This window comes from Mastigoproctus giganteus, chromosome 13, assembly GCF_048544385.1.
Source record: "Mastigoproctus giganteus isolate SK-2022 chromosome 13, ASM4854438v1, whole genome shotgun sequence".
In the NCBI taxonomy this organism is placed as follows: Eukaryota; Metazoa; Arthropoda; class Arachnida; order Uropygi; family Thelyphonidae; genus Mastigoproctus; species Mastigoproctus giganteus.
The window spans coordinates 78,100,873-78,127,936 of NC_143587.1; the positions used below are offsets into that span (position 1 = coordinate 78,100,873).

The following is a 27,064-nucleotide window of genomic DNA, read 5'->3' on the forward strand; positions in this document are numbered from 1 at the left end:
TGTTTGGCTTAAAGGTTTTCTAAAGAAGCTTCCATCTTTTGGTTTGCCAACTGTTTTTAGTAATTGGTTATCCAGTTTTCTCTCTGATCGCTCACTGAGGGTGATGGTAGATGGCTCTCTGTCTTCTAACTTCTCCACTAATGCTGGTGTCCCCCAAGGTTCAGTTCTTTCCCCCACTCTTTTCTTCTTGTGTATTAATGACCTTCTTCCATTGACTGGAAATCCTATCCATAGTTTTGTCGATGATAGCGCATTGCATTCCACTTTCCATTTTGAGAAACCTTGCCCTGCTGAATCAGCTTCAACTGCTCGAAAATCTGCTACCAATTCCTTAAATGCCGATCTTCAGGTAATTCTCCAGTGGGGCAAAGACAACTTAGTTGATTTCAACCCTTCTAAAACTCAGTCTTGTCTTATATCTCGCAAAAAGCATTCTTCTGCTCCTATGCTTATCTTTGGTGACACTCCAATTTCTAGTCTAAACGATATATCTCTTTTGGGGATTTCCCTGACTTCTAATCTCTCTCCTGGCACAAGCACATTACAAATATTGCTTACTCTTCATTTAAAAAACTTGCTTTTCTCTTTCGCTCTCAGTGTTACTTTTCTTCCAAACAGCTGCTCACTCTGTATAAATCGCAAATCCGCCCTACCATGGAATATTGTTCCCACATCTGGCGTGGTGTCCCCAAAACCTCTCTCAGGCTTCTTGATTCCCTTCAGAAGAGGGCAGTTAGGTTAATTAATGATTCATCTCTAACAGAGTCTCTCCACTCGCCGTCTCATAGACATACTGTTTCTGCTGCATGCATCTGCTACACATACTTCCATGGGCACTGTTCTTCTGAATTGGCTTCTATAATTCCCATTCTCTCTTTCAAAACAATCCGAACACGTGCAGCCACCATTCAACATCCATTTGCTGTCCAGCTTCAAACTTACAGAACCAACTTTTCATCTTCCTCATTTATTCATTCAACTGCCGTTTTCTGGAACAACCTTCCTTCATACGTTTTTTCTGAAAATTACATTCTACAGAAGTTCAACTCCAATGTCAACAAATATCTTGTTTCGTCTTCTCTACCTCCAACCCAAGCACTGTACTAAGTACTATAAGTTCTAATACCTCTGATGTTTTGGGTTTACTTAAAAAAAAAAAAAAAAAAATTGAAAAGATTAGCATTAGTAGAGGCATTTGATGCAAGAAAGCAAGCTTATGCATCCAAAAAAAAAAAAAAACCCACTTCCACTTCACCCCTCTGTTCGTTCAAAATACCTGTCCAGCTGAGCCTTAAACTTATTTAGGCTATCAACCTCCACGACAAGGGATGGAAGTCTGTTCCACCAACCAACCACTCGCTGGCTAAAGGCAAATTTCCGCACGTCTATCCTACATCTGTCTTTCTTCAATTTGAATTTATGCCCTCTCAGGTGATTATTCTGAGCTAGAGGAAGATTCCCATCAGCATTGAGCATGCTCAAACCATTCAAGGCTTTATACACCTCTATCAGATCACCTCACTGGTGCCTAGTCTCCAGACACTGTAATTTGCAAAACTTAAGCCTTTCTTCGTAAGAGCACCCCTTTGTTCCATTCACTAATCTTGTTGCCCTTCTCTGTACTCTTTCCAGCAGCTCTACATCCTTCTTGAAATGAGGCCTCCAGACCTGTATACAGTACTCTAGGTGTGGCCTGACCATTGCCTTATACAAGGGAATAATCACCTCCTTATCCCTGCTGGAAAAATTCCTGTATATCATTGACAATACTCCATGAGCTACTCTTGCAGCCCGTCTGCACTGCTCAGAAAACTTCATATCTGCCTGCACAACCACCCCAGGTCCCTTTCATTCTCTACCACTGTCAGTGTAGTACCACAGAGTTGATACGTTGCTCTGGGGTTGCTGTTTCCCATATGTAGTACAGTAAACCCCCGCTATTCGCGGTATCTGTATTCGCGATCGCCGATTTAATATAAAATGAAACCTAAAAAAATGTGAATTTTAAAACGCCGTGAATATTTTCCGCCATAAAAAACATGGGCGTGGCTAAAATTATCTTTCCCAGTCAAAACAGCGCTCAGTGGGTGGGGGAGAGGGGTGAAAAAATCGCGAGCGTGGATGTTTCTCGCTAATCCTTGTTCAGTATGTGTTAGTCATGGAAGGTTTCATCGTTTGATTTTAATTTATATGTTTATAAATTGAATAAATTTATCAATTTATAAATTGATATGCTTACAAAAATGATAACTCTACCGTTTTGCAGTGTAAAACAGACTTTTTCGAGTGCGTTAACGGAAGAAAGTGACTTTATTGTGGTCAAGTTCTTTCTAACCTGTACAAAAATATGGCTACGAATAAAAAGAGAAATGTGAAAATATCAAAGAAGGTGATGACACTAGCAAATAAAATTGAGTTATTAGACGAAATTTCTAATGGTGAAAGTGTCTCCTCAGTGGCAAAACATTATAAAATCAATGAGTCAACGGTACGATCAATCAAAAAATCGGAAGAAAAATCTGCCGTAGTGTCCGTGAAACCGCGCTAATTGCTTCAAAAATTTGCTCTGTAACTCGTAATGTTAAATTTAAAAAAATGGAAAAGCTTTAAATCTGTGGATAGAAGACCGAATTCAAAATAAAATTCCGTTAAGTTCACTCATCATTCGTGAAAAGGCAAAACTTCTTTATCAACTCTTTAGCGAAACTGGTGATAGCACACTGGCGGGATGTTTTTTTTTGCAAGCAAAAGCGCTGATTTGAAAGATTTGTTTGAAATTTCTAATAAATATTACATTTAATATTAAATTGTTTCTTATTTTCATTTCGATGCCATATGCTTGCATTTCACTATGTACTGTCATGTACAGTCATATTATGAAGGTACATATAATACATACATAGACAAAATTTTAGACTAGTTTTTCTTATATATTTCATACTTTGGAACGGAACCCCTTTATTACTATGGGAGCCATAACTCAGTATTCGCATTTTCGGTATTCGCGACATTTCTCAGGAACGTAACCCCCGCGAATAGCGAGGGTTTACTGTACTTTACATTTGTCAATGTTAAACTTCATTTTCCACCTCTCAGCCCATCTGCTCAACCTTTCCAGATCCTGATGCAGTAGCATAGTGTCAGTAGTGTCCTTGACAACCCTGCCAACCTTCGTATCGTCTGCAAACTTGGACATTAAGCTTGATATACCATCATCAATATCATTTATAAATACAGAAAACAATAACGGACCCAACACTGAGCCCTGAGGGTCTCCACTAATAACATTAGTCCACGATGAGCAGTGTCCATTGATTACCACTCTCTGTCTTCTCCCCCTCAACCACCCCTTTATCCATAGCAGCAATTTGCCTCCAATGTCACACTGCTCCAATTTGTGTAGCAGTCTTCCATGTGCAACAGTATCAAAAGCCTTTCTAAGATCCAAGTATATAATATCAAAGCTATTCCCTGCATCCAGTTCTTTTGTGACTGCATCATAGTATCCAATCAAATTGGTCAGGCAAGACTTCCCCTTAACAAAACCATGCTGTGGCCGAGCTATAACTGAAGTCTTGTCTAAATGATCCTGCAGTGCTTCTTTAACCAGTGCCTCCATTAATTTTCCTGGAACAGAAGTTAAGCTCACAGGTCTATAATTACTTGTGTCAGCTTTTGATCCTCCTTTGTGAATTGGGGTCACATTTGCACATTTCCAGTCTATGGGTACCTCCCCTGAGTCCAAGGAAGCTCTCATAATTATGGCTAAGGGTTTGCTTACTTCCTTTGTTGCCTCCTTTAATATAACTGGATAGATCCCATCCCCCCCGGGTGCCTTTCTTTTGTTTATCTTCAACAATTTCTCCTCCACTTTCCTCCCAGTTATTTCAAGATTCTGTAGCTTACTGCTAGAGTTGAATACACCTCTGGCATTCCCCTCGCTGAATAACTCCTCATGTGTGAATGTCGATGCAAAATATTCATTTAGTTTGTTAGCTACCTGAGCAGGATCATCAACAGTTGACCCATCAATATCAAGTGGACCAATCTGATTCATCCCCTTCCTTCTAGAGTTTACATAAGTAAAGAACTCTTTGCTGTTTTTCTTTGCATCCCTTGCCAAGGATTTCTCGTAATCTGCCTTTGCCTGCCTAACCTCCTTTGTAACTTGGTTGCATATCAACTTGTATCTATCATATCATCTGTGTCATGTGTTAATTTGTAATTTCTCTGCCATGTGCCTCATTAGTTCATCTGACATCCATTTTGGCCTAAACCTTGAACAATATTTCTTAGTTGGTATGTAAAGCCTAGTAGCTTCCAAGATAAGTTCTTTGAATGCTTCCCATTTTGAATTTGCTGTTGGTAACATCATCAGTTGGTCCCACTGTATAGAATTTAAATACTGTCTCAGTCCATCGTAGTCGCCTTTACGGAATCAATAACCCTTCCCTTTACCCCTAATGGTAGTTACCTCTTTGAGTAAATCCCACTTCAGCACACTGTGATCACTGCCACCTAGTGGTTCATTTATCTGCAGATTCTTAATGCATGAAGAATCACTGCTGATAATCAAATCAAGAGTATTACTCCCTCTAGTTGCCTCCCAAACATGCTGATGTAGAAAACAATCATCCAATAAATCCACAAAAGCCCTGCTAGTGTGTGAGTGACCATCCCCCAAATTCCAGTCAATGTCTGAGAAATTAAAATCTCCCATTATAAGACTCTCTGATTTACTGGCCCACTCTATTTCCCTGTACAGTTTCTTATTATACTCATCAGAGTCATTAGGCCTATAGCACACTCCTACTCTCAATTTTGATCTCCCAATGCTTATGTCACACCAAACTGACTCAACACTGCACTGTCCAGCTATGTCGACTGGCTTCACTTCCTTGGTTTTTATGTGTTTCTTAACTAATAGCATAACCCCTCCCCCCTTCCTATCCTGTCTATCCTTTCTGTAGACGTTGTACTCCCCAAATTCCAGTTCTGCATTAATTATATCTGTGTGACACCACGTCTCTGATATCCCAACAATATCTGCCTTTGATGTTTTGAGCAATACCTCAAATTCATCAAATTTGTTTACTAAACTCCTAGCATTGGTGTACACGCAAGTATACCTGCACCTGTTTCTATTCTTAGCTACCCTAACACAACCCATGTGTTTACTTGTACCGCAATGCCTCCCAGCAGTCTCTGAAATATCCTGAATCTTGTTTTTCAGGCTTCTGCTCATTCTAATAGAAGCAATGCAAGAATCTCTTTCACCTCTGCCAGTGGCTACTGTCAATCTATTGGTCTTTGTCTCCCCCCCAAGCTAGCAGTTTTCTCACCTAACACTGCCTCGATAGCATCATCAAATATTCTTGCACCCTTTCTATTTAAGTGTATCCCATCCCTGTAGAAGCAATCTCTCCTATTAACAAGTACAGTCCAGGCTGAAAAAAATTCTACCCCTTGAGCCTTGCACAATCTTTCCAAGGCCGAATTGATCGACAAGGCTCTCATCATATACTCCCTCCTATCGTGTCTGGGCAGAATTGCAGACACTTTCAAATTCAACCCTAATTCTCGGCTTTTGTACAACAGTGACCTGTACTTGTTAAGTAATTCTCCTGGTCTCCTACTCTTAATATCATTTGTATTAAGTAAGATGTAGTCATATACTTATCTGGGACAAATTATAATAATGATAAATGGCTGGAAGTCAAGAGAAGAATAAATTTTGGATGGATAGCATTGAGGAAATATAGTCATATACTGAAGGGCAATATCCCAGTTTGAAATGTAAAATAATGAACTGCCACCTCCATAGCCAGGTGCGCAGGAACAGCAGTGAGTAGCACACACTTCCTGATTAGACCGCGGTTCGAGCCCGTGACCACCAAATATGGAGAATGCAGAAAGGTCAGGGAATGACCACCGCGTATCCCCGGAGCAATATGGCCTTAGTTGCTAATGCTCTTAAAAACAAAATAACAGGCAAACAACTACAACAAAATAATGAACCAATGTATACCCCCCACCATGACTTATGGAAGTGAAACTTGGGCACTCGCCGAAAAAATGGAAGAAAAGCTGAGAACTACACAGCGAAGAATGGAACAAATTATATTGGGAATCAGACTGTTAGATAAGAAGAGAAACACATGGATTAGACAGCAAACTCAAGTAAAGGACATTCTTATCAAAACTAAAGAACTAAAATGGTCTTGGGCAGGACACATGGCTCGAAGACATGATTGCAGATGGACTAAGAAAATAACAGAATGGTACCCAAGAGGAGCTAGAAGGAAACCTGGAAAACAAAGGTGGAGATGGATAGATGAAATTCGTGAGTTTGTGGTAGTAAATGGATGGCCATTGCACAAAACAGAAGGAACTGGAAAGTTGGTGGAGAGGCCTTCATTCTGCAGTGGATTGAAAATGTCTGATGATGATGATGAAAGGAGAAGGGCGGTATCTTCTGTGAATTAATGAAATTTTTGGATGTTGCATAAACAAAGTAAGAATATACCCAGCTTCTTCACAGTGTTTCCCACATACACACTGCTTGCACTCTCTCCAGTCACTAGCTGTCAGAATAGATGCAGCGAGATCATACACTAGGAAATCCAGATTCCTAAAGAGTTACCAATATGTTCAGTTATGTGGACTGTGTAGTCGCTGGTCTATGTAAACTGATTTAGAACTATACTTTCAAATGCAAGAAACTTTGGATCTTACTTTCATGACCATCATAACCTCAAATTGCATGATAGAAAAATTTGGGTTGCCAGAGCTTTGCTCTCTGGAGTCTGAACATGGGTTTGACCACTTCTAGCCTCTAATAAGCAAAGTGGTCATATTGCGCTATATGTAACATCAGAAACCTAGTAATTGCCTGGATATTTCCATAGGAAGTCCGTGACAAAAAATATCACAGATGACACGTACTCAAGTACCTCTGTTGAAACAAAAGGAAGTGAGGCAACTCAAAGGGTAAGCATTTTTTGCTTTTTGCTATGTGTGGATGCCACACCTTGATTGGACTTATGCGAAATCCAGCCCCTTTATTCACAAGCTGGTTCTGAATACCAGCTCTATTAACAATTTAGACTCCCAGGCAACAAACTCTGGTTGTCATACCTTGAAGAATGTCTTGAACAAATCTCAAGAAATTGTGATCTAGTTTGAGATTTAAAATTGTCATACTTGAGCCCTACCACTTGACTCTTTCAGAGACAGGAATGGAATTTTTTTAAATAGATACAGACATATTTGCTTATCTGTGTTTTTATCCATGATGAGCCTCCATTTTATTGCAACAGCATTGATGATAGTCCTATGCAGGGTTCCTGTGGATCATGAAAACTCCAGATGGTAGTTTGTTCCAATGCTTACTCTCTGGCTTAAACCAAAATTTTGCCTGTGCCAAGTTTCCGAGTGGCGAAATTTTCAAAACTCAGTCTTTTAATGTAAGAATACTTTTTGTATTCTTACATAAACATGCAATTTTACTTTAAAACATGCAATTTTACTTTAAAAGTACAGTTAAATTACTTTAAAAGTACAGTTATATTATGCAAGAAAGTAAGCTTATGCAGCATCAGTCAAAAAAAACCAAATGCATTTGTTCCAAATGCCTGTCCAGCTCAGCCTTAAATTTATTTAGGCTGTCAACTTCCCCAAGTATATAATATCAAATAACTTTGATATTATATACTTGGATCTTAGAAAGGCTTTTGATACTGTTGCACATGGAAGACTGCTACACAAATTGGAGCAGTGTGACGTTGGAGGCAAATTGCTGCTATGGATAAAGGGGTGGTTGAGGGGGAGAAGACAGAGAGTGGTAATCAATGGACACTGCTCATCGTGGACTGATGTTATTAGTGGAGTCCCTCAGGGCTCAGTGTTGGGTCCATTATTGTTTTCTGTATTTATAAATGATATTGATGATGGCATATCGGGATTAATGTCCAAGTTTGCAGACGATACAAAGGTTGGCAGGGTTGTCAAGGACACTACTGACACTATGATGCTGCAACAGGATCTGGAAAGGTTGAGCAGATGGGCTGAGAGGTGGCAAATGAAGTTTAACATTGACAAATGTAAAGTACTACACATGGGAAACAGCAACCCCAGAGCAACGTATCAACTCTGTGGTACAACACTGACAGTGGTAGAGAATGAAAGGGACTTGGGGGTGGTTGTGCAGGCAGATATGAAGTTCTCTGAGCAGTGCAGACGGGCTGCAAGAGTAGCTCATGGAGTATTGTCAATGATATACAGGAATTTTTCCAGCAGGGATAAGGAGGTGATTATTCCATTGTATAAGGCGATGGTCAGGCCACACCTAGAGTACTGTATACAGGTCTGGAGGCCTCATTTCAAGAAGGATGTAGAGCTGCTGGAACGAGTACAGAGAAGGGCAACAAGATTAGTGAATGGAACAAAGGGGTGCTCTTACGAAGAAAGGCTTAAGTTTTGCAAATTACAGTGTCTGGAGACTAGGCACCAGCGAGGTGATCTGATAGAGGTGTATAAAGCCTTGAATGGTTTAAGCATGCTCAATGCTGATGGGATTCTTCCTCTAGCTCAGAATAATCACCTGAGAGGGCATAAATTCAAATTGAGGAAAGACAGATGTAAGATAGACGTGCGGAAATTTGCCTTTAGCCAGCGGGTGGTTGGTTGGTGGAACAGACTTCCATCCCTTGTGGTGGAGGTTGATAGCCTAAATAAGTTTAAGGCTCAGCTGGACAGGTATTTTGAACGAACAGAGGGGTGAAGTGGAAGTGGTTTTTTTTTTTTTTTTTTTTTTTGGCTGATGCTGCATAAGCTTGCTTTCTTGCATCAAATGCCTCTACTAATGCTAAAAAAAAAAAAAGAGTTGTAATAGTGCTGTAACAAAGGAGGAATGCATTTCAGAAGTATATAACTGCAGGCAAAACATTGATGCATATTGTTTTGTTCCAGGAACACAAGGAAAGTGGGATAAATGCCCTGTTAGGCAAAGCCAAACCATATACTTGAAAGGCAATGATGACTATGTTTTCGGATTAGTAAGAACATATAGTGGGTGGTGTGTTTCCACAAAGATGAGCCGTGACAAGTGCTTCCCACTGGGTATTTTGGTGAGGTTAGTAATTCATTTGAAGCAGCATAGTTCCCTTGTAACAGTAATTATTGATCAGCAGGATAACCCTTTTCCATGATGCTAGACCAACACTGGAACATATTAGGAATGGACTTTTGAGACACTACCGCATCTGCCCTTACAGTTTGAATCTTGCAACTTCTAATTTTCATATATATATCCCATTTAAAGCAGTGTTTCAGGAGAAGAAATTCAAAATGTGAATATAATTTTGTCAAATATTCCTTGGGATTTAATCAATTCCTGAAAGTTGCAAGAATAAACATGGAGGTAGGATATGATTACAGTGAAAATTATTTCACAGTAAAATTAATGTCCTCGTAGTACTTTGAAAGCTATTATTTATTAATTCATTCTCATATAATATTAAAATAGTTAAGTATTTAATATCTTTTTTTTTTAAACTCCTTTTTGTAACAAGGATTATTTAATTTAATTTTAATTTCATTCTTTCTTTTTCTTTTAATTTTAGGAGCCCCTCTTTGTGGCAAGGATTGTCTATGATCTCCTTTTCTTTTTTGTTGTCATCATCATAGTCTTGAACCTCATATTTGGAGTTATCATTGACACATTTGCTGACCTTAGAAGTGAAAAGCAACAGAAAGAAGAGATACTAAAAAATACATGTTTTATTTGTGGTGAGATCTCTCAGTATATTTTGGCTCAAAATCTCTGACTCTTGATCAACCATTTCCTGTTGAGGATAACATGATTTATCTGAATAACAGTAGTAGTGTATTTCTTATTCCCCTTTCCCTCTTAATATTACCATTTTAAAATTGATGTGTTAGTTCTTTGAATGAGTTTGTGAGCATTTCAAAGTATATTAAGTGTAATGATAACAATATATAATACTGCCACAAAAGTGTTCTTTTTCCTACAATACTGTTAAAGAGTTTACTTAAATTTAAAGAATGGGTTAAATTCCTGAGGAAAAGATGTAACAAGGTTTATGGGTTACAGTAAAACTTTTTTTTTTTTTTTTTTTTTTTTTTTTAAGGTTGATATATCATAAGTTTAGACCTCCTTATACTTAATCCTTAAAATTGTTGGATAATGGGGTAGGTCTGCTTATGCTGCACCAGCCAAAAAAAAAAATAATAATAATAATACTAAGAATAAAATTAAAAAAAAAAATAATAAGAGAAAAGAAAATAGACAACCTATGCATTTCTCTCCTCCCATAGGTAATTCTCCAGCTGACCTTTGAATTTCACCAATATATCGGTCTCTATCACCTATGTAGGTAACTTATTCCAGTAATTTATAAACTCGCTGGCTAAAATAAAACTTCCTGCAATCCAGTCTAAAAAACATCTCACCCCGTAACTTGAAATCATGACCCCTAGTTCTAGAATCATTTATAACCATGAAAATTTTGCCCTGATTCATTTTATTTACAGTGGCGGACAAAAAAACTGCATCACTTGTGAATTTTGCAAATAATATGTTTTGTGCTGCATTGTGGGTTGCAGGAATGTTCGAAATGCATTTGTTAGATGGGATATATATCTCTGTGAATGAAATCCAATAAAAAGACTCCACCTAATTTATATACCTAATTTCCATAAATATCTTCCCAGAGGGTAAAATGCATAATTAATGAAAATATGAGAAATCATGTAAATGGCAACCATGACAACCAAACATACATTTTATTGCATTTACGTCTACAAACTGAAATGACAAGCTAACGTAATAGTATTATGTATTGTAAATCAACAAAATAAGTCCTTGATATTTTGTTGTTCCTCCTCAAGCTGCAATTACAGCCTTGTAACGATCTGGCATAGAGTTAATCAACTGGATATATACAGTTGCCCAATTCTGTGGTACCACACCCTTACAATACTCTCCTGCAGCCGAATCTTACTTGTTGGCTTCTTCTTCTGAGCAATTTTAGACAACATTATGTACCAGCAATTTTCAATAGGGTTCAAATCTGTACTGTTGCCAGGCCAGTCCAACACTGTAATAGCAGTATTTCTGAGGTATGACTGCACCTTAAGGGAGAAAAACAAGGGAAACATTGGTGTAAATATGTTTTAAATCTTGTGAGACACTCTCTTCAGAGTCATGGGTTCGAATCCCACCCCTGCCAACAGTTATTTTACTCCAGGGGCTCACATCTGGTGAGTATGGGCATGGCACACCCAGGGTCCTGAGCTGGATATCATCATTCTTCTCTTTCTTGGTGATTCCCTTCTACTTCTCTCTCTCTCTCTCTCTCTCTCTCTCTCTCTCTCTCTCTCTCTCTCTCTCTCTCTCTCTCTCAAGGTAATTCAGAATTTTTTTTTTTTTTTTTTTTGGCTGGTGTAGCATAAGCCTCAGGCTTCCTTGCACCATATAGCTAATAATAATAATAATATCATTTCATTTTGTTTGTATTAATATTATTAATTCTCAATTTGAGAACAGTAAAATTTGTTTTTTAATTTTTAATAAAAGAAACCAAGAAATAGGAGCCAAATGACGTGTGAAAATAAAAGTTTCAATTAAATACTTAGACTGTTGTTTTCCCATTTAATTATTTATATGTTTATATGTTTGACATACACTGGTGTTGAAAGAAAGTGCATCACCTAGGAATTTCACATTTCTAACACTCTTTCACGATAGCATGTTACATTAATGACTAGAGTCACAAAGAGAAATATAAACAAAAGATATTTATTAATAGTTAAGACAAAGCTAAGTAATATTTGACAAGTGCTCTCAAAACATTCCGAAATGAGCATTTTTAACTTTTATGCAACAATTTTGGTAAACATGACAGTTATGGCTGAAATGTTATCAGAAGCTCTCAGTTGCTTCAGTTTATCATTTTAAATGGAAAAACAAAATGAAAAGTTCACCAGGTGCAAATTAATATTTAGTTGAACTGCCTATAGTCCTGATGACAGCAGCACACTGTTGAGGCATTGGCAAGATCAATTTCTAAAGATAATCAACTGATAGTTCTTGGTTCCAAACTCAAATTATGGCTTCCTGAAGTTCACAAAGGGTCTTTGGTTTCTTTCTGGCAACTCCAGATTCCACACAATGCCAACAGTTCTTTATAGGATTCAGGTCTGGACTGTTTCCTGGCCAGCTAAGAGTTGTAATGGACTGTTCTTCCAACCATTTTTTCACCTGTAACAAATGTAAACACATTACTGTATAACCTCTAATGCATAAATGAAGCCAAAGTAACTTACACTTTTCGCCCAATGACAAGGAGCAGAGTCTTCCTGAAAGATGCAGTTACTTGGCAGATTGAAATGGTCTCTAATGGTTTGCAGCAATTTGCCTTCCGATATAGCCAGGTATCCATTGGAATTTACAGACCCTTTTATAAACTGCAAGTGACCTACTCCATGATATGAAATGCACCCCCATATAATTTGGCTCGTAGGAAATTTCACTGTAGACACCATACAGTCTTAGCACACGCTTCTTGATTAGACCGGGGTTCGAGCCCATCACCACCAAATATGGAGGATGCGGAAAGGTCAGGGAATGACTACCGCATATTCCGGAGCAATATGACTTTAGTTGCTAATGCTCCTAAAAACCAAATAACAAACAAAAACAACCATACAGTCTGGATGGTCTACACCACATCTATGGTGAATCGTTTGTTTCCCATCAGAGCCATGCCGGTTGAATTTCTTCTCATCCGAGAAAATAACTAACTTCCGCTGCTCCGGGGGGGGTCCATTTTACATGCTCCTTACACCAAATTAATCGGGCCTTTTTCATTTTTTGTGAGGAGAGGCCTCTTCTTAGGACAACTGGCTGCAAGTCCATTTTGAAGAGGCATCTTCTAACTATTAGTGCACTTGCTACCATTTCTGTATGTTCTTCCCATTCTCTTTTCAGCTCAGACAAAGAAGCTTTATGGTTTTTAAGGCATAAGCATTTCGAAACGCTGTCCTATTTTTGCATAGAGACTCATTTGCATCCGGTTTCAATTTACCTATCAGCAGAAGCAGTATTCTTGAGTTTGGAAAGAAACCTACTCACTGTCGACTGATTAAAAGACACTCTATAAGCAATATGACAGGAAGAACATCTTTCCTCACGTAAAGCAACAATAGCACTCTTTCTTTGTGGCGTCAACTGCACATAACTCATCATGACAAAAGCAAGGAATGACTGCAACTCTTGAAAAGCGTGCTTATATAGCTGAAAGTAACTGCTGATGCAATATTACATCATCACCTATGAAGGTCAATCTTATCTGATGCAATCTGTAAGAAATATTGCCATATACCTACATTATTCGGACGAAAATTACAATTTTAATGGGTGATGCACTTTCTTGGAACACCAGTGTAGCATTCTCTAACATGAGTATAAGCTGAAGCTTCTATGGCCAGTGGGCAATTTTTGGCTGTCGTCATTGCAATGGCCAGGGTATCAAAGGATGAAATTGAATTTGGCGATCACACAATTTTTGATGAAATATAATCAGAGAAACCTTTATTTATTTAATTATTTTTATTTTTTTTTAAATTCTTCGTTTTCCCTGTATTCAGACATTTTGATCTTCAATTTATCAAATTATTCTCTAATTTATGTGTGCTATTACACTATTAGCATAGAAACCATAGAAATCAAGCTGAAAGTATAACAAGTTTTGTCATGAAGTGGCCTGAATTAACTCATTTTCCTTTATCTAAATGCCTTGATGACATTGTCTATCAGTGTAATAAATTTATAAATAGCAGTACTTAGATACATATTTTATTGAAAAATTTTAGAATTGACAGGAAGAAACTTTGTGGGTAGAAAGAAACTTTGGCTAACTAATGCTACTTAGTTATTCTTCATTAAAATTTATTTAATCATTCAAGACCTCCTTAAATTCCCTCCCAATATTAATAATGACAGGAATTTGTGGACTCTCTTTAATGTGGATGACCTTTTTCACTGATGGAATGGAAATTGAAAAACTGGTTCCACCTTCTATCTCCCTATTCTTCCCTCCCTCCTTCCACTAATAAACCAACCCTATACCTTCTAGCAAAGAAGCAGGTTGATCATCCAGTCGATCAAGACATCCTCCAAAACATTTGAAACATAAATTTAGAAGAGATTTTCTGTGCACTGTATAATAAATGAGGTATGCAATACAGTTCCTGGACTGGCACAATAAAGAAAACGCAAAGTGAAAGAAGTTAACAATGGTTTTATTTTTATTCAAAGTAACCACCACCTGATTAAACGCACTTAATACATCATTCTAAATGTTTCTGAAAATAGTCAGGAAGGTGTTCAAAGAGATGATATTCTTTTTAGTAGTTATGTTTTTCTTTATGTCCTCAGCATCGTAATCTCTTTCCTTTGAGGGCAGATTTTTGATCTGTACAATTCAGATGTTTCATCAGAAATGTCTTCACAACAAGTGCAGAATGGGCACATTGTTGTGCCGCAGAACCAGCTGTCATTCTTTCAAAATTGCAGCCTCACCTGGGAAATGCACTTTTAGTAGTCTTTAAAGTACCTGTACCTAGAACGCAGCATTGACTCTTTCTCCTTAAGGTACAAATTCCTTGTGAATTACACCCTGATTGTCAGAAAATGTGATCAGCATTGCCTTGATCCTGGACTTCTATAAACAAAATTTTTTGGGCCACTGCATGATCCAATATTTCATCTCTGGGCCATATCGAAACACCCAACAGCCTCACGAAACATTTGTGAGGCTGTGCAACACAAAAATTTTCACAGACCTTTCTTTCCCCTAAATTTTCATGCAGAATTTGACAAATTGTCTCCTTATTCATATTCAACTCATTAGCCATCATTCTGAGGTCAAATGACAATCTCTCTCTCTTGCCACAATTTCCCCAAGTTTTGCAGCTGTGTCCTCATTTTGAGAAGTTGACGGATGCTCACTTCTTAGGTCATTGCAAACATCCTCACATCCATCTTTGAACTGGTTATACCATTCAAACACACTGGCACAACTTAACATTTCATCACCATAACGGTTTTTCCTGATTTATTTTCTGATTTATTAGCTTAAATTGTCATATTAACTTATTTTCTAGAGTAGCTTTATATTCCTAGATACGATACTTAGTTCAAAGTTTAACTTAGACAGAGATTAGCATTTAGCATTAGCATTAGCATTAGTAGAGGCATATGATGCAAGAAAGCAAGCTTATTCAGCATCAGCCAAAAAAAAAAAAAAAAAAACCCTCTCCCATTTCACTCCTCCGTTCGTTCGAAATACCTGTCCAGTTGAGCTTTAAATTTGTTTAGGCTATCAACTTCAACAACAAGTGATGGAAGTCGGTTCCACCAACCAACCACCCGCTGGCCAAAGGCAAATTTCCGCACATCTATCCGACATCCGTCTTTCCTCAATTTGAATTTATGCCCTCTGAGGTAATTATTCTGAGAAAGATGAAGAATCCCATTGGCATTGAGCATGCTCAAACCATTCAAAGCCTTATACACCTCTATCAGATCACCTCGCCGGTGCCTAGTCTCCAGACTCTGTAATTTGCAAAACTTAAGCCTTTCTTCGTAAGAGCAACCCTTTGTTCCATTTACTAATCTTGTTGCCCTTCTCTGTACCCGTTCCAGCAGCTCTACATCCTTCTTGAAATGAGGCCTCCAGACCTGTATACAGTACTCAAGATGTGGCCTAACCATTGCCTTATACAAGGGAATAATCACCTCCTTATCCCTGCTAGAAAAATTCCTGTATATCATTGACAAGACACCATGAGCTACTCTTGCAGCTCGTCTGCACTGCTCAGAGAACTTCATATCTGCCTGCACAATTACCCCCAGGTCCTTTTCATTCTCCACCACTGTCAGTGTAGTACCGCAGAGTTGATACATTGCTCTGGGGTTACTGTTACCCATATGTAGTACTTTACATTTGTCAATGTTAAACTTCATTTGCCACCTCTCAGCCCATCTGTTCAACCTTTCCAGATCCTGTTGCAGCAGCATAGCGTCAGTAGTGTCCTTAACGACCCTGCCAACCTTTGTATCATCTGCAAACTTAGACATTAAACTTGATATCCCATCATCAATATCATTCATAAACACCGAAAACAACAACGGACCCAACACTGAACCCTGAGGAACTCCACTAATAACATTAGTCCACGTTGAGCAGTGTCCATTGATTACCACTCTCTGTCTTCTGCCACTCAACCATCCCCTTATCCATAGCAGCAATTTGCCTCCAATGCCACACTGCTCCAATTTGTGCAGCAGTCTTCCATGTGCAACAGTATCAAAAGCCTTTCTAAGATCCAAATATATAATATCAAAGTTATTCCCTGCATCCAGTTCTTTTGTAACTACATCATAGTATCCAATCAAATTGGTCAGGCAAGACCTGCCCTTAACAAAACCATGCTGCGTCTGAGCTATAACTGAATTCTTGTCTAGATGATCCTGCAGTGCTTCTTTAACCAGTGCCTCCATTAATTTACCTGGAACAGAAGTTAAACTAACAGGTCTATAATTACTTCTGTCAGCCTTTGATCCTCCTTTGTGAATTGGGGTTACATTTGCACATCTCCAGTCTATGGGTACCTCCCCTGAGTCCAAAGAAGCTCTCATAATTATGGCTAGGGGTTTGCATACTTCCTTTGCTGCCTCCTTTAATATAACTGGATAGATCCCATCCACCCCAGGTGCCTTTTTTATGTTTATCCTCAACAATCTCTCCTCCACTTTCCTCTCAGTTATTACAAAATCATCCAGCTCACTGCCAATGTTTACTTTACCTACATCATTCTCCTTCCTGAATAACTCCTCATGCGTGAATGTAGATGCAAAATACTCGTTTAGATTGTTAGCCACCTGAGCAGGATCCTCAACTGTTGAACCATCAATATCCAGTGGACCAATCTGATTCAACCCCTTCCTTCCAGAGTTCACATAAGTAAAGAATTCTTTGCTGTTTTTCTTTGCATCCTTTGCCAAGGATTTTTCGTAGTCTGCCTTTGCCTGCCTAATCTCCTTTGTGACTTGGTTACAGACCAACTTATATCTATCATAGGCTTCCATGTCACCCATTAATTTGTATGTATCCCATGCATTTTTCTTCTCTGCCACATGTCTCATTAGTCCATCTGACAACCATTTAGGCCTAAACCTTGAACAATATTTCTTAGTTGGTATGTAAAGCCTGGTAGCCACCAAGATTAGTTCCTTGAATGCTTCCCATTTTGAGTTTGCTGTTGGTAACATCATCAGTTGGTCCCACTGTATAGAATTTAAATACTGTCTCAGACCATCATAGTCGCCTTTAGGAAAACAAAAACCCTTCCCTTTACCTCTGATGGTAGTTACCTCCTTGAGTAAATCCCACTTCAACACACTGTGATCACTGCCACCTAGTGGTTCATTTATCTGCAGGTTCTTAATGCATGAAGAATCACTACTGATAATCAGATCAAGAGTATTGCTCCCTCTTGTTGCCTCACGAACATGCTGATGTAGAAAACAATCATCCAATAAATCCACAAAAGCCTTGCTAGTGTGCGAGTGACCAACCCACAAATTCCAGTCAATATCTGGGAAATTAAAATCCCCCATTATAAGACTCTCTGATTTACTGGCCCACTCTATTTCCCTGTACAATATATTATTATACTCATCAGAGTCGTTAGGCCTATAGCACACTCCTACTCTCAATTTTGATTTCCCTATGCTTATGTCACACCAAACTGACTCGACACTGCCCTGTCCATCGATGTCAACTGGCTTCACTTCCTTTGACTTTATGTGTTTCTTAATTAATAGCATAACCCCTCCTCCCCTCCCCTCCTGTCCTGTCTATCCTTTCTATATACATTGTATTCCCCAAATTCCAGTTCCGCATTACTTATATCTGTGTGACACCACGTCTCTGATATCCCAACAATATCTGCCTTTGATGTTTTGAGCAATACCTCAAATTCATCAAATTTATTTACCAAACTCCTAGCATTGGTGTACACGCAGGTATACATGCACCTGTTTCTATTCTTAGCTACCCTAACACAACCCATGTGTTTACTTGTAACGCAATGACTACCAGCAGTCTCTGAAATATCCTGCATCTTGTTTTTCAGACTTCTGCTCATTTGAATAGCAGTGCAAGAATCACTTCCACCTCTGCCAATGGCTACTGTTAATCTATTAGTCCTTGTATCCCCCCCAACTAGCAGTTTTCCGACCCACCTAACACTGCCTCGACAGCATCAGCAAAAATTCTTGCACCCTTTCTATTTAAGTGTATCCCATCCCTGTAGAAGCAATCTCTCCTGTTAACAAGTACAGTCCAGGCTGAAAAAAATTCTACCCCTTGAGCCTTGCACAATCCCTCCAGGGCCGAATTGATCGACAAGGCTCTCATCATATACTCCCTCCTATCGTGTCTGGGCAGAATTGCAGACACTTTCAAGTTCAACCCTAATTCACGGCTTTTTTTCAACAGTGACCTGTACTTGCTAAGTAATTCCGCCGGTCTCCTACTCTTAATATCATTAGTGCCAACGTGTACAACTATATCACCTTTTGTGCCCTTAAAAGATGATATCCGCTCTACAACGTCATCAACCTTTGCCCCTGGCAGACATACCCTGGTCCTATTCCACCTATCCTTTTTACAAAGCATGTTCCCCGTTTCCCTGACAATAGAGTCACCAACAACTACTAGTTCCTGTGGGACCAGCGCATTCTGCCTAGGGGGCTGCCCCTGTGTTGCCTGATGACCAAGTGCAAGCTCTGGCGTTGATGTGGGCAGCTGAGAGCTTGATGGGCCCCTCAATTTATTTCCTTCGAGGGCATCCACCCTGTCCTTCAAGGTCTCATAAAGGCCCATAACAACGCTGAGTTGTCGCCTGATTTCCTTGCACTCCTTACATCGTGCACACACAAAGACATCCCCCTTGGCAGTATCATGTTCCGTACCCGACTGCTCTGCAAACATCAAGCAAACAGTGCATTTTAATAGACTGTGATTCAGAGGGCAACTGCCCCCCTCAGTTCTCCCCTGAACCACAGCACTCCCATTAGCTTGAGCCTTTTGCTTTGCTGCTCTGGTCAGAGTCATGATTCCAATTTAATTCAATAAAATTTAAAACAAAAATTAAATCCTTAAGTTATATCCCAAAACAGTTATGTTATATATATATATTTTTTTTTTTTTTTTTTTTTTTCGGTATCTAGTGTTCCCTTTATACAACTTCCGTATCACGTGTACCACTATAGTTATGTATTAATTATTTGTTACGATTAAGTCGTTATATATATTTATAGAGTTAAAAATACAATATAATTGACAATAAAGTTTATCAAGATTAATAGATTTACTGATTAATTGACAATATTATATAATGCAGTATACTACACTAAGCTTATGCTATCGTGTAAAAATGGCGGGAATTCACGAACGGTATTTCTACGGACTCGTAAGTATTGATTAGCTTCGAAATCTCGCTATCTCAATTTAGAATAAACTAAGGATCCTGACTAAGTCTATAATCTACTTATAGAAGATAATTTGATATAACAATTGGTTAATAAATCGACTAAATTTGGTTAAAAGACCTTTCGTTCAATTTGTGACACGTGGATTTGATACCGTTACCGATACTAAGTAATATCTACAAAATCTCTGTCTAAGTTAAACTTTAAACTAAGTATCGTAACTAGGAATATAAAGCTACTCTAGAAAATAAGTTAATATGACAATTTAAACTAATAAAGCAGAAAATAAATCAGGAAAAACTTCTCTGTTTGAAGAGCTTTAAGGAGCAAAGGCTGCACAGGCTAACCTCGCACCCAGACTCGATTTTGTAGGTTTTACTTAGTATCGGTAACGGTATCAAATCCACGTGTTACAAATTGAACGAGACGTCTTTTTTTTAACCAAATTTAGTCGATTTATTAACCAATTGTTATATCAAATTATCTTCTATAAGTAGATTATAGACCTAGTGAGGATCCTTAGTTTATTCTAAATTGAGATAGCGAGATTTGGAAGCTAATCAATACTTACGAGTCCGTAGAAGTACCGTTCGAGAATTCCCGCCATTTTTACACGATAGCATAAGCTTAGTGTAGTATAGTGCCAATATAATACAATTAAATTGACAATATAATATAATATTGTCAATTAATCAGTAAATCTATTAATCTTAATAAACTTTATTGTCAATTAAATTGTATTTTTAACTCTATATATTTATAACGACTTAATGGTAACAAATAATTAATACATAACTATAGTGGTACACGTGATACGGAAGTTGTATAAAGGGAACTCGTAGAAAACACTAGATACCGAAAAAATAAAAATAAAAAATAACATAACTGTTTTTGGATATAACTTAAGGATTTAAATTTTTGTTTTGAAATTTTATTGAATTAAATCGGAATCATGACTCTGACCAGAGCAGCAAAGCAAAAGGCTCAAGCTAATGGGAGTGCTGTGGTTCAGGGGAGAACTGAGGGGGGCAGTTGCCCTCTGAATCACAGTCTTTTAAAATGCACTGTTTGCTTGATGTTTGCGGAGCAGTCGGGTACGGGACATGATGCTGCCAGGGGGGATGTCTTTGTGTGTGCACGATGTAAGGAGTGCAAGGAAATCAGGCGACAACTCAGCGTTGTTATGGGCCTTTATGAGAGCTTGAAGGACAGGGTGGATGCCCTCGAAGGAAATAAATTGAGGGGCCCATCAAGCTCTCAGCTGTGCCCACATCAACGCCAGAGCTTGCACTTGGTCATCAGGCAACACAGAGGCAGCCCCCTAGGCAGAATGCGCTGGTCCCACAGGAACTAGTAGTTGTTGGTGACTCTATTGTCAGGGAAACGGGGAACATGCTTTGTAAAAAGGATAGGTGGAATAGGACCAGGGTATGTCTGCCAGGGGCAAAGGTTGATGACGTTGTAAAGCGGATATCATCTTTTAAGGGCACAAAAGGTGATATAGTTGTACACGTTGGCACTAATGACATTAAGAGTAGGAGACCGGCGGAATTACTTAGCAAGTACAGGTCACTGTTGAAAAAAAGCCGTGAATTAGGGTTGAATTTGAAAGTGTCTGCAATTCTGCCCAGACATGATAGGAGGGAGTATATGATGAGAGCCTTGTCGATCAATTCGGCCCTGGAGGGATTGTGCAAGGCTCAAGGGGTAGACTTTTTTTCAGCCTGGACTGTACTTGTTAACAGGAGAGATTGCTTCTACAGGGATGGGATACACTTAAATAGAAAGGGTGCAAGAATTTTTGCTGATGCTGTCGAGGCAGAGTTAGGTGGGTCGGAAAACTGCTAGTTGGGGGGGATACAAGGACTAATAGATTAACAGTAGCCACTGGCAGAGGTGGAAGTGATTCTTGCACTGCTTCTATTGAAATGAGCAGAAGCCTGAAAAACAAGATTCAGGATATTTCAGAGACTGCTGGGAGGCATTGCGGTACAAGTAAACACATGGGTTGTGTTAGGGTAGCTAAGAATAGAAACAGGTGCATGTATACCTGCGTGTACACCAATGCTAGGAGTTTGGTAAATAAATTTGATGAATTTGAGGTATTGCTCAAAACATCAAAGGCAGATATTGTTGGGATGTCAGAGACGTGGTGTCACACAGATATAAGTAATGCGAACTGGAATTTGGGGAATACAATGTGTATAGAAAGGATAGACAGGACAGGAGGGGAGGAGGGGTTATGCTATTAGTTAAGAAACACATAAAGTCCAAGGAAGTGAAGCCAGTCGACATCGATGCACAGGGCAGTGTCGAGTCAGTTTGGTGTGACATAAGCATAGGGGAATCAAAATTGCGAGTAGGAGTGTGCTATAGGCCTAATGACTCTGATGAGTATAATAAGGAACTGTACAGGGAAATAGAGTGGGCCAGTAAATCAGAGAGTCTTATAATGGGGGATTTTAATTTCCCAGATATTGACTGGAATTTGTGGGTTGTTCACTCACACACTAGCAGGGCTTTTGTGGATTTATTGGATGATTGTTTTCTACATCAGCATGTTTGGGAGGCAACTAGAGGGAGTAATACTCTTGATTTGATTATCAGCAGTGATTCTTCATGCATTAAGAATCTGCAGATAAATGAACCACTAGGTGGCAGTGATCACAGTGTGCTGAAGTGGGATTTACTCAAAGAGGTAACTACCATTAGGGGTAAAGGGAAGGGTTATTGATTCCGTAAAGGCGACTACGATGGACTGAGACAGTATTTAAATTCTATACAGTGGGACCAGCTGATGATGTTACCAACATAAAATTCAAAATGGGAGGCATTTAAAGAATTTATTTTGGAAGCTTCTAGGCTTTACATACCAACTAAGAAATATTGTTCAAGGTTTAGGCCTAAATGGATGTCAGATGAACTAATGAGGCATATGGCAGAGAAGAAAAATGCATGGGATACATACAAATTAACACGTGACACAGACGCCTATGATAGATATAAGTTGGTCTGTAACCAAGTCACAAAGGAGATTAGGCAGGCAAAGGCAGACTACGAAAAATCCTTGGCAAAGGATGCAAAGAAAAACAGAAAAGAGTTCTTTACATATTTAAACTCAAGAAGGAAAGGGATGAATCAGATTGGTCCACTGGATATTGATGGTTCAACAGTTGAGGATCCTGCTCAGGTGGCTAACAATCTAAACGAGTATTTTGCATCTACATTCACGCATGAGGAGTTATTCAGGAAGGAGAATGATGTAGGTAAAGTAAACATTGGCAGTGAGCTGGATGATTTTGTAATAACTGAGAGGAAAGTGGAGGAGAGATTGTTGAGGATAAACATAAAAAAGACACCTGGGGTGAATGGAATCTATCCAGTTATATTAAAGGAGGCAGCAAAGGAAGTAAGCAAACCCCTAGCCATAATTATGAGAGCTTCTTTGGACTCAGGGGAGGTACCCATAGACTGGAGATGTGCAAATGTAACCCCAATTCACAAAGGAGGATCAAAGGCTGACACAAGTAATTATAGACCTGTTAGTTTAACTTCTGTTCCAGGTAAATTAATGGAGGCACTGGTTAAAGAAGCACTGCAGGATCATCTAGACAAGAATTCAGTTATAGCTCAGACGCAGCATGGTTTTGTTAAGGGCAGGTCTTGCCTGACCAATTTGATTGGATACTATGATGTAGTCACAAAAGAACTGGATGCAGGGAATAACTTTGCTATTATATATTTGGATCTTAGAAAGGCTTTTGATACTGTTGCACATGGAAGACGGCTGCACAAATTGGAGCAGTGTGGCATTGGAGGCAAATTGCTGCTATGGATAAGGGGATGGTTGAGTGGCAGAAGACAGAGAGTGGTAATCAATGGACACTGCTCAACGTGGACTAATGTTATTAGTGGAGTTTCTCAGGGTTCAGTGTTGGGTCCGTTGTTGTTTTCGGTGTTTATGAATGATATTGATGATGGGATATCAAGTTTAATGTCCAAGTTTGCAGATGATACAAAGGTTGGCAGGGTTGTTAAGGACACTACTGATGCTATGCTGCTGCAACAGGATCTGGAAAGGTTGAACAGATGGGCTGAGAGGTGGCAAATGAAGTTTAACATTGACAAATGTAAAGTACTACATATGGGAAACAGTAACCCCAGAGCAACGTATCAACTCTGCGGTACTACACTGACAGTGGTGGAGAGTGAAAAGGACCTGGGGATAATTGTGCAGGCAGATATGAAGTTCTCTGAGCAGTGCAGACGAGCTGCAAGAGTAGCTCATGGTGTCTTGTCAATGATATACAGGAATTTTTCTAGCAGGGATAAGGAGGTGATTATTCCCTTGTATAAGGCAATGGTTAGGCCACATCTTGAGTACTGTATACAGGTCTGGAGGCCTCATTTCAAGAAGGATGTAGAGCTGCTGGAACGGGTACAGAGAAGGGCAACAAGATTAGTGAATGGAACAAAGGGTTGCTCTTACGAAGAAAGGCTTAAGTTTTGCAAATTAGAGTCTGGAGACTAGGCACCGGCGAGGTGATCTGATAGAGGTGTATAAGGCTTTGAATGGTTTGAGCATGCTCAATGCCAATGGGATTCTTCATCTTGCTCAGAATAATCACCTCAGAGGGCATAAATTCAAATTGAGGAAGGACGGATGTCGGATAGATGTGCGGAAATTTGCCTTTGGCCAGCGGGTGGTTGGTTGGTGGAACCGACTTCCATCACTTGTTGTTGAAGTTGATAGCCTAAACAAATTTAAAGCTCAACTGGACAGGTATTTCGAACGAATGGAGGGGTGAAATGGGAGTGGTGTGTTTTTTTTTTTTTTTTTGGCTGATGCTGAATAAGCTTGCTTTCTTGCATCATATGCCTCTACTAATGCTAATAAACAGCTTTTAACATATCATAAGTTTCTGTTACAGCTTTTCCCAGTTTAAAGAAAATTTGATATTCATTCATTGCTCCATTGGAAAATCATGACATGGAACATTAACGCTACTAATGAAACTGGTTGTTGCTTGCAACCTGTGAGCCTACTGAATAATCTCTGTGCCACCATCTGTTGGAGGAAGTTGTTTGAATTACAACATACCACTTCTGTTTATTTTCAGATTTGCTGAACATGACCACAACAGCACCAATCAGGGAACTTTATTGCCGCACCCCATATATATATATATTGGGTGGTAGATCAGTACCATTGCTTTCTCATCTATCTATGAAAATCACAGGTTCAAACTAACAAATCCACACACACACACACACACACACACACACACACACACACACACACACACACACACCCTTCTTATTGACTAATAGAAGGAGGAAATTTAAGGAGTTTTGCACAGCTCATAGTACAACAAAAACATGAGAAATGGTAACCATCCCCTTGGTTATTGTTCTTTAACAACATTCCTTTCACCATTTCTTTCAATCTATCAATGAAAATTATAAGTTCAACCTAGAGTTGATGGCAGGAAAGTTCCATCAACTCTAGAAGGAGAAGGAAATTAAATGGGACTGACAACTCAGCACAGCCCAAAAAGCAACATTAACCCTAAGCCAAAATGACTAAACCAATATGCAAAATCTTAGAGAGAGAGAGAGAGAAAATAATGAGCAGGATGGAAGTCTCTGTAAATTGGCTAGAAGTACAGGAAGAAAGATAAGAATAGACAAGTTCACTGGCTCTCTCTCTTTCCCCTCTCCCACATCACCAGAAAATTTACCATATGCATTCTACCAGCATAATTTCTCCAGAGGCTAAGCACAAATCAGATTGATCACCCAAACAATCAAAACAGAGCCTCTAAAACATGTCATACATCAGAATGGTCACCATTACCAAGTTTGAAAGAGGTGAGGAAACAAAACAACAGAATAAGGACCCTAGGGAGTATGTAAATGATTTTTGGGATCTTTTAAGATCTCAAGAGGAGGTCATAATATATGACCCATTCTCTTTTAAATTTATATTCCAAACTTGTTAATTGATTAGTTATCAAAAATCTGAAAAAATTATTTTTTACTTGCTTGAACAGAGACAGGCTCTTCAACTCCCATAATAGATTTAATCAGTACTCATATAAATTGATTTTTTATAAACCTTTGTAATTGATTAAAATCAGCACATAATAGCAGCATTGTGCTAAGTATGTTTAGTTTATTTACAGGACTGAACAGATCAGCTTTTGACAATAAAACCGTGTCCTTCGAGGAACATATCCGCTGTGAACACAACATATGGCATTATTTGTACTTCATTGTTTTAGTAAAAGTTAAAGATCCAACGGAGTTCACAGGACCAGAAAGTTATGTTGCGTCCATGATAAAGGTTTGTTAGTCATGAAATTAAATAAAATTTAAGTTAATAAAATGCCCCAAAGTTAAATTTAAATAAAGGAAATTTTTAGAAATATGTAGTAGTGCATATGTATGTATTAATAGTAGAAATAAATTCCAAAAGCTTTCCATTTTTTTTTCTGCTATCAATTTTACTTGGAATTTGATGAAAAACAACTAAATAGCTGCATAGAAGAATTGTTTCAGGTGAATTATTTTCAATAGAAAGTACCAGTCCTAATTACATTATGCTTTTACAGTGTTGCAGGGGAGGTGGAAATGTAAACATAATTCATTAAACTTAATGTATTTAATTTATTATTTTACCACCAAACAGTGCAATAAAAGCACTGCCTAAATGGGAAGCAATCAGGGAAATAACCATAGAAGTCACTATGCTTTTCATGCCAACTGAGAAATACAGTTTCTCATTTCTTGAGAAATACAAGGCCTAGACTTAAATGGATGTCAGATATATTATTAAGAAGTAGGGAAGAAAAATGCATGGGATGCATATAAATTATCAGGTGATTCAGAAGACTGTGGTAGCATTAGCATTATCATTAGTAGAGGCATTTGATGCAAGAAAGCAAGCTTATGCAGCATCAGCCAAAAAAATAAAATAAAAATAAAAAAATAAATAAATAAAAAATAACCACTTCCACTTCACCCCTCTGTTCGTTCGAAATACCTGTCCAGCTGAGCCTTAAACTTATTTAGGCTATCAACTTCCATGACAAGAGATGAAAGTCTGTTCCACCAACCAACCACCTGTAGGTATAAACTAGTCTGAAATCAATTCATAAAGGAGGTTAAGCAAGCCAAGCAGATTAAGAGAAGTCTCTGGCAAAAGAATGCCATGAAAAGCAGCAATGACTTTTTTACTTATATTAACAGAAGGAAGGGCTGAATCACAAAGTTCACTTAATGTCAATTGTTTCATTGTTGGTGATACTGCTCAGGTTGCTGTATGCCTAATAGGTATTTTGCATCTACATTCACACATGAGGAATTCTTTGGGAAAAGGGGATGCCAATAGTCTGTCAAACTCTAACAGGGAGCTAAGCGATTTTGTGATAATTGAGAGGAAAGTGTAAGAAAAATTGTTGAAGTTAAACATAAAAA

At 38.6% G+C, this 27,064-nt stretch overlaps 1 protein-coding gene across 1 annotated transcript in view; it reads left to right on the plus strand.

Annotated features, from left to right (window-relative positions):
* The window catches only part of Itpr (Inositol 1,4,5,-trisphosphate receptor), a 1,293,714-nt gene that overhangs the window by 1,217,472 nt on the left and 49,178 nt on the right, over positions 1-27,064 (plus strand). Inside the window, exons 54-55 of the mRNA XM_090387283.1 lie at positions 9,624-9,789; positions 25,771-25,931. Of these exons, the coding sequence (XP_090243409.1) occupies positions 9,624-9,789; positions 25,771-25,931 (327 nt within the window). The remainder of the gene's footprint in view (positions 1-9,623; positions 9,790-25,770; positions 25,932-27,064) is intronic.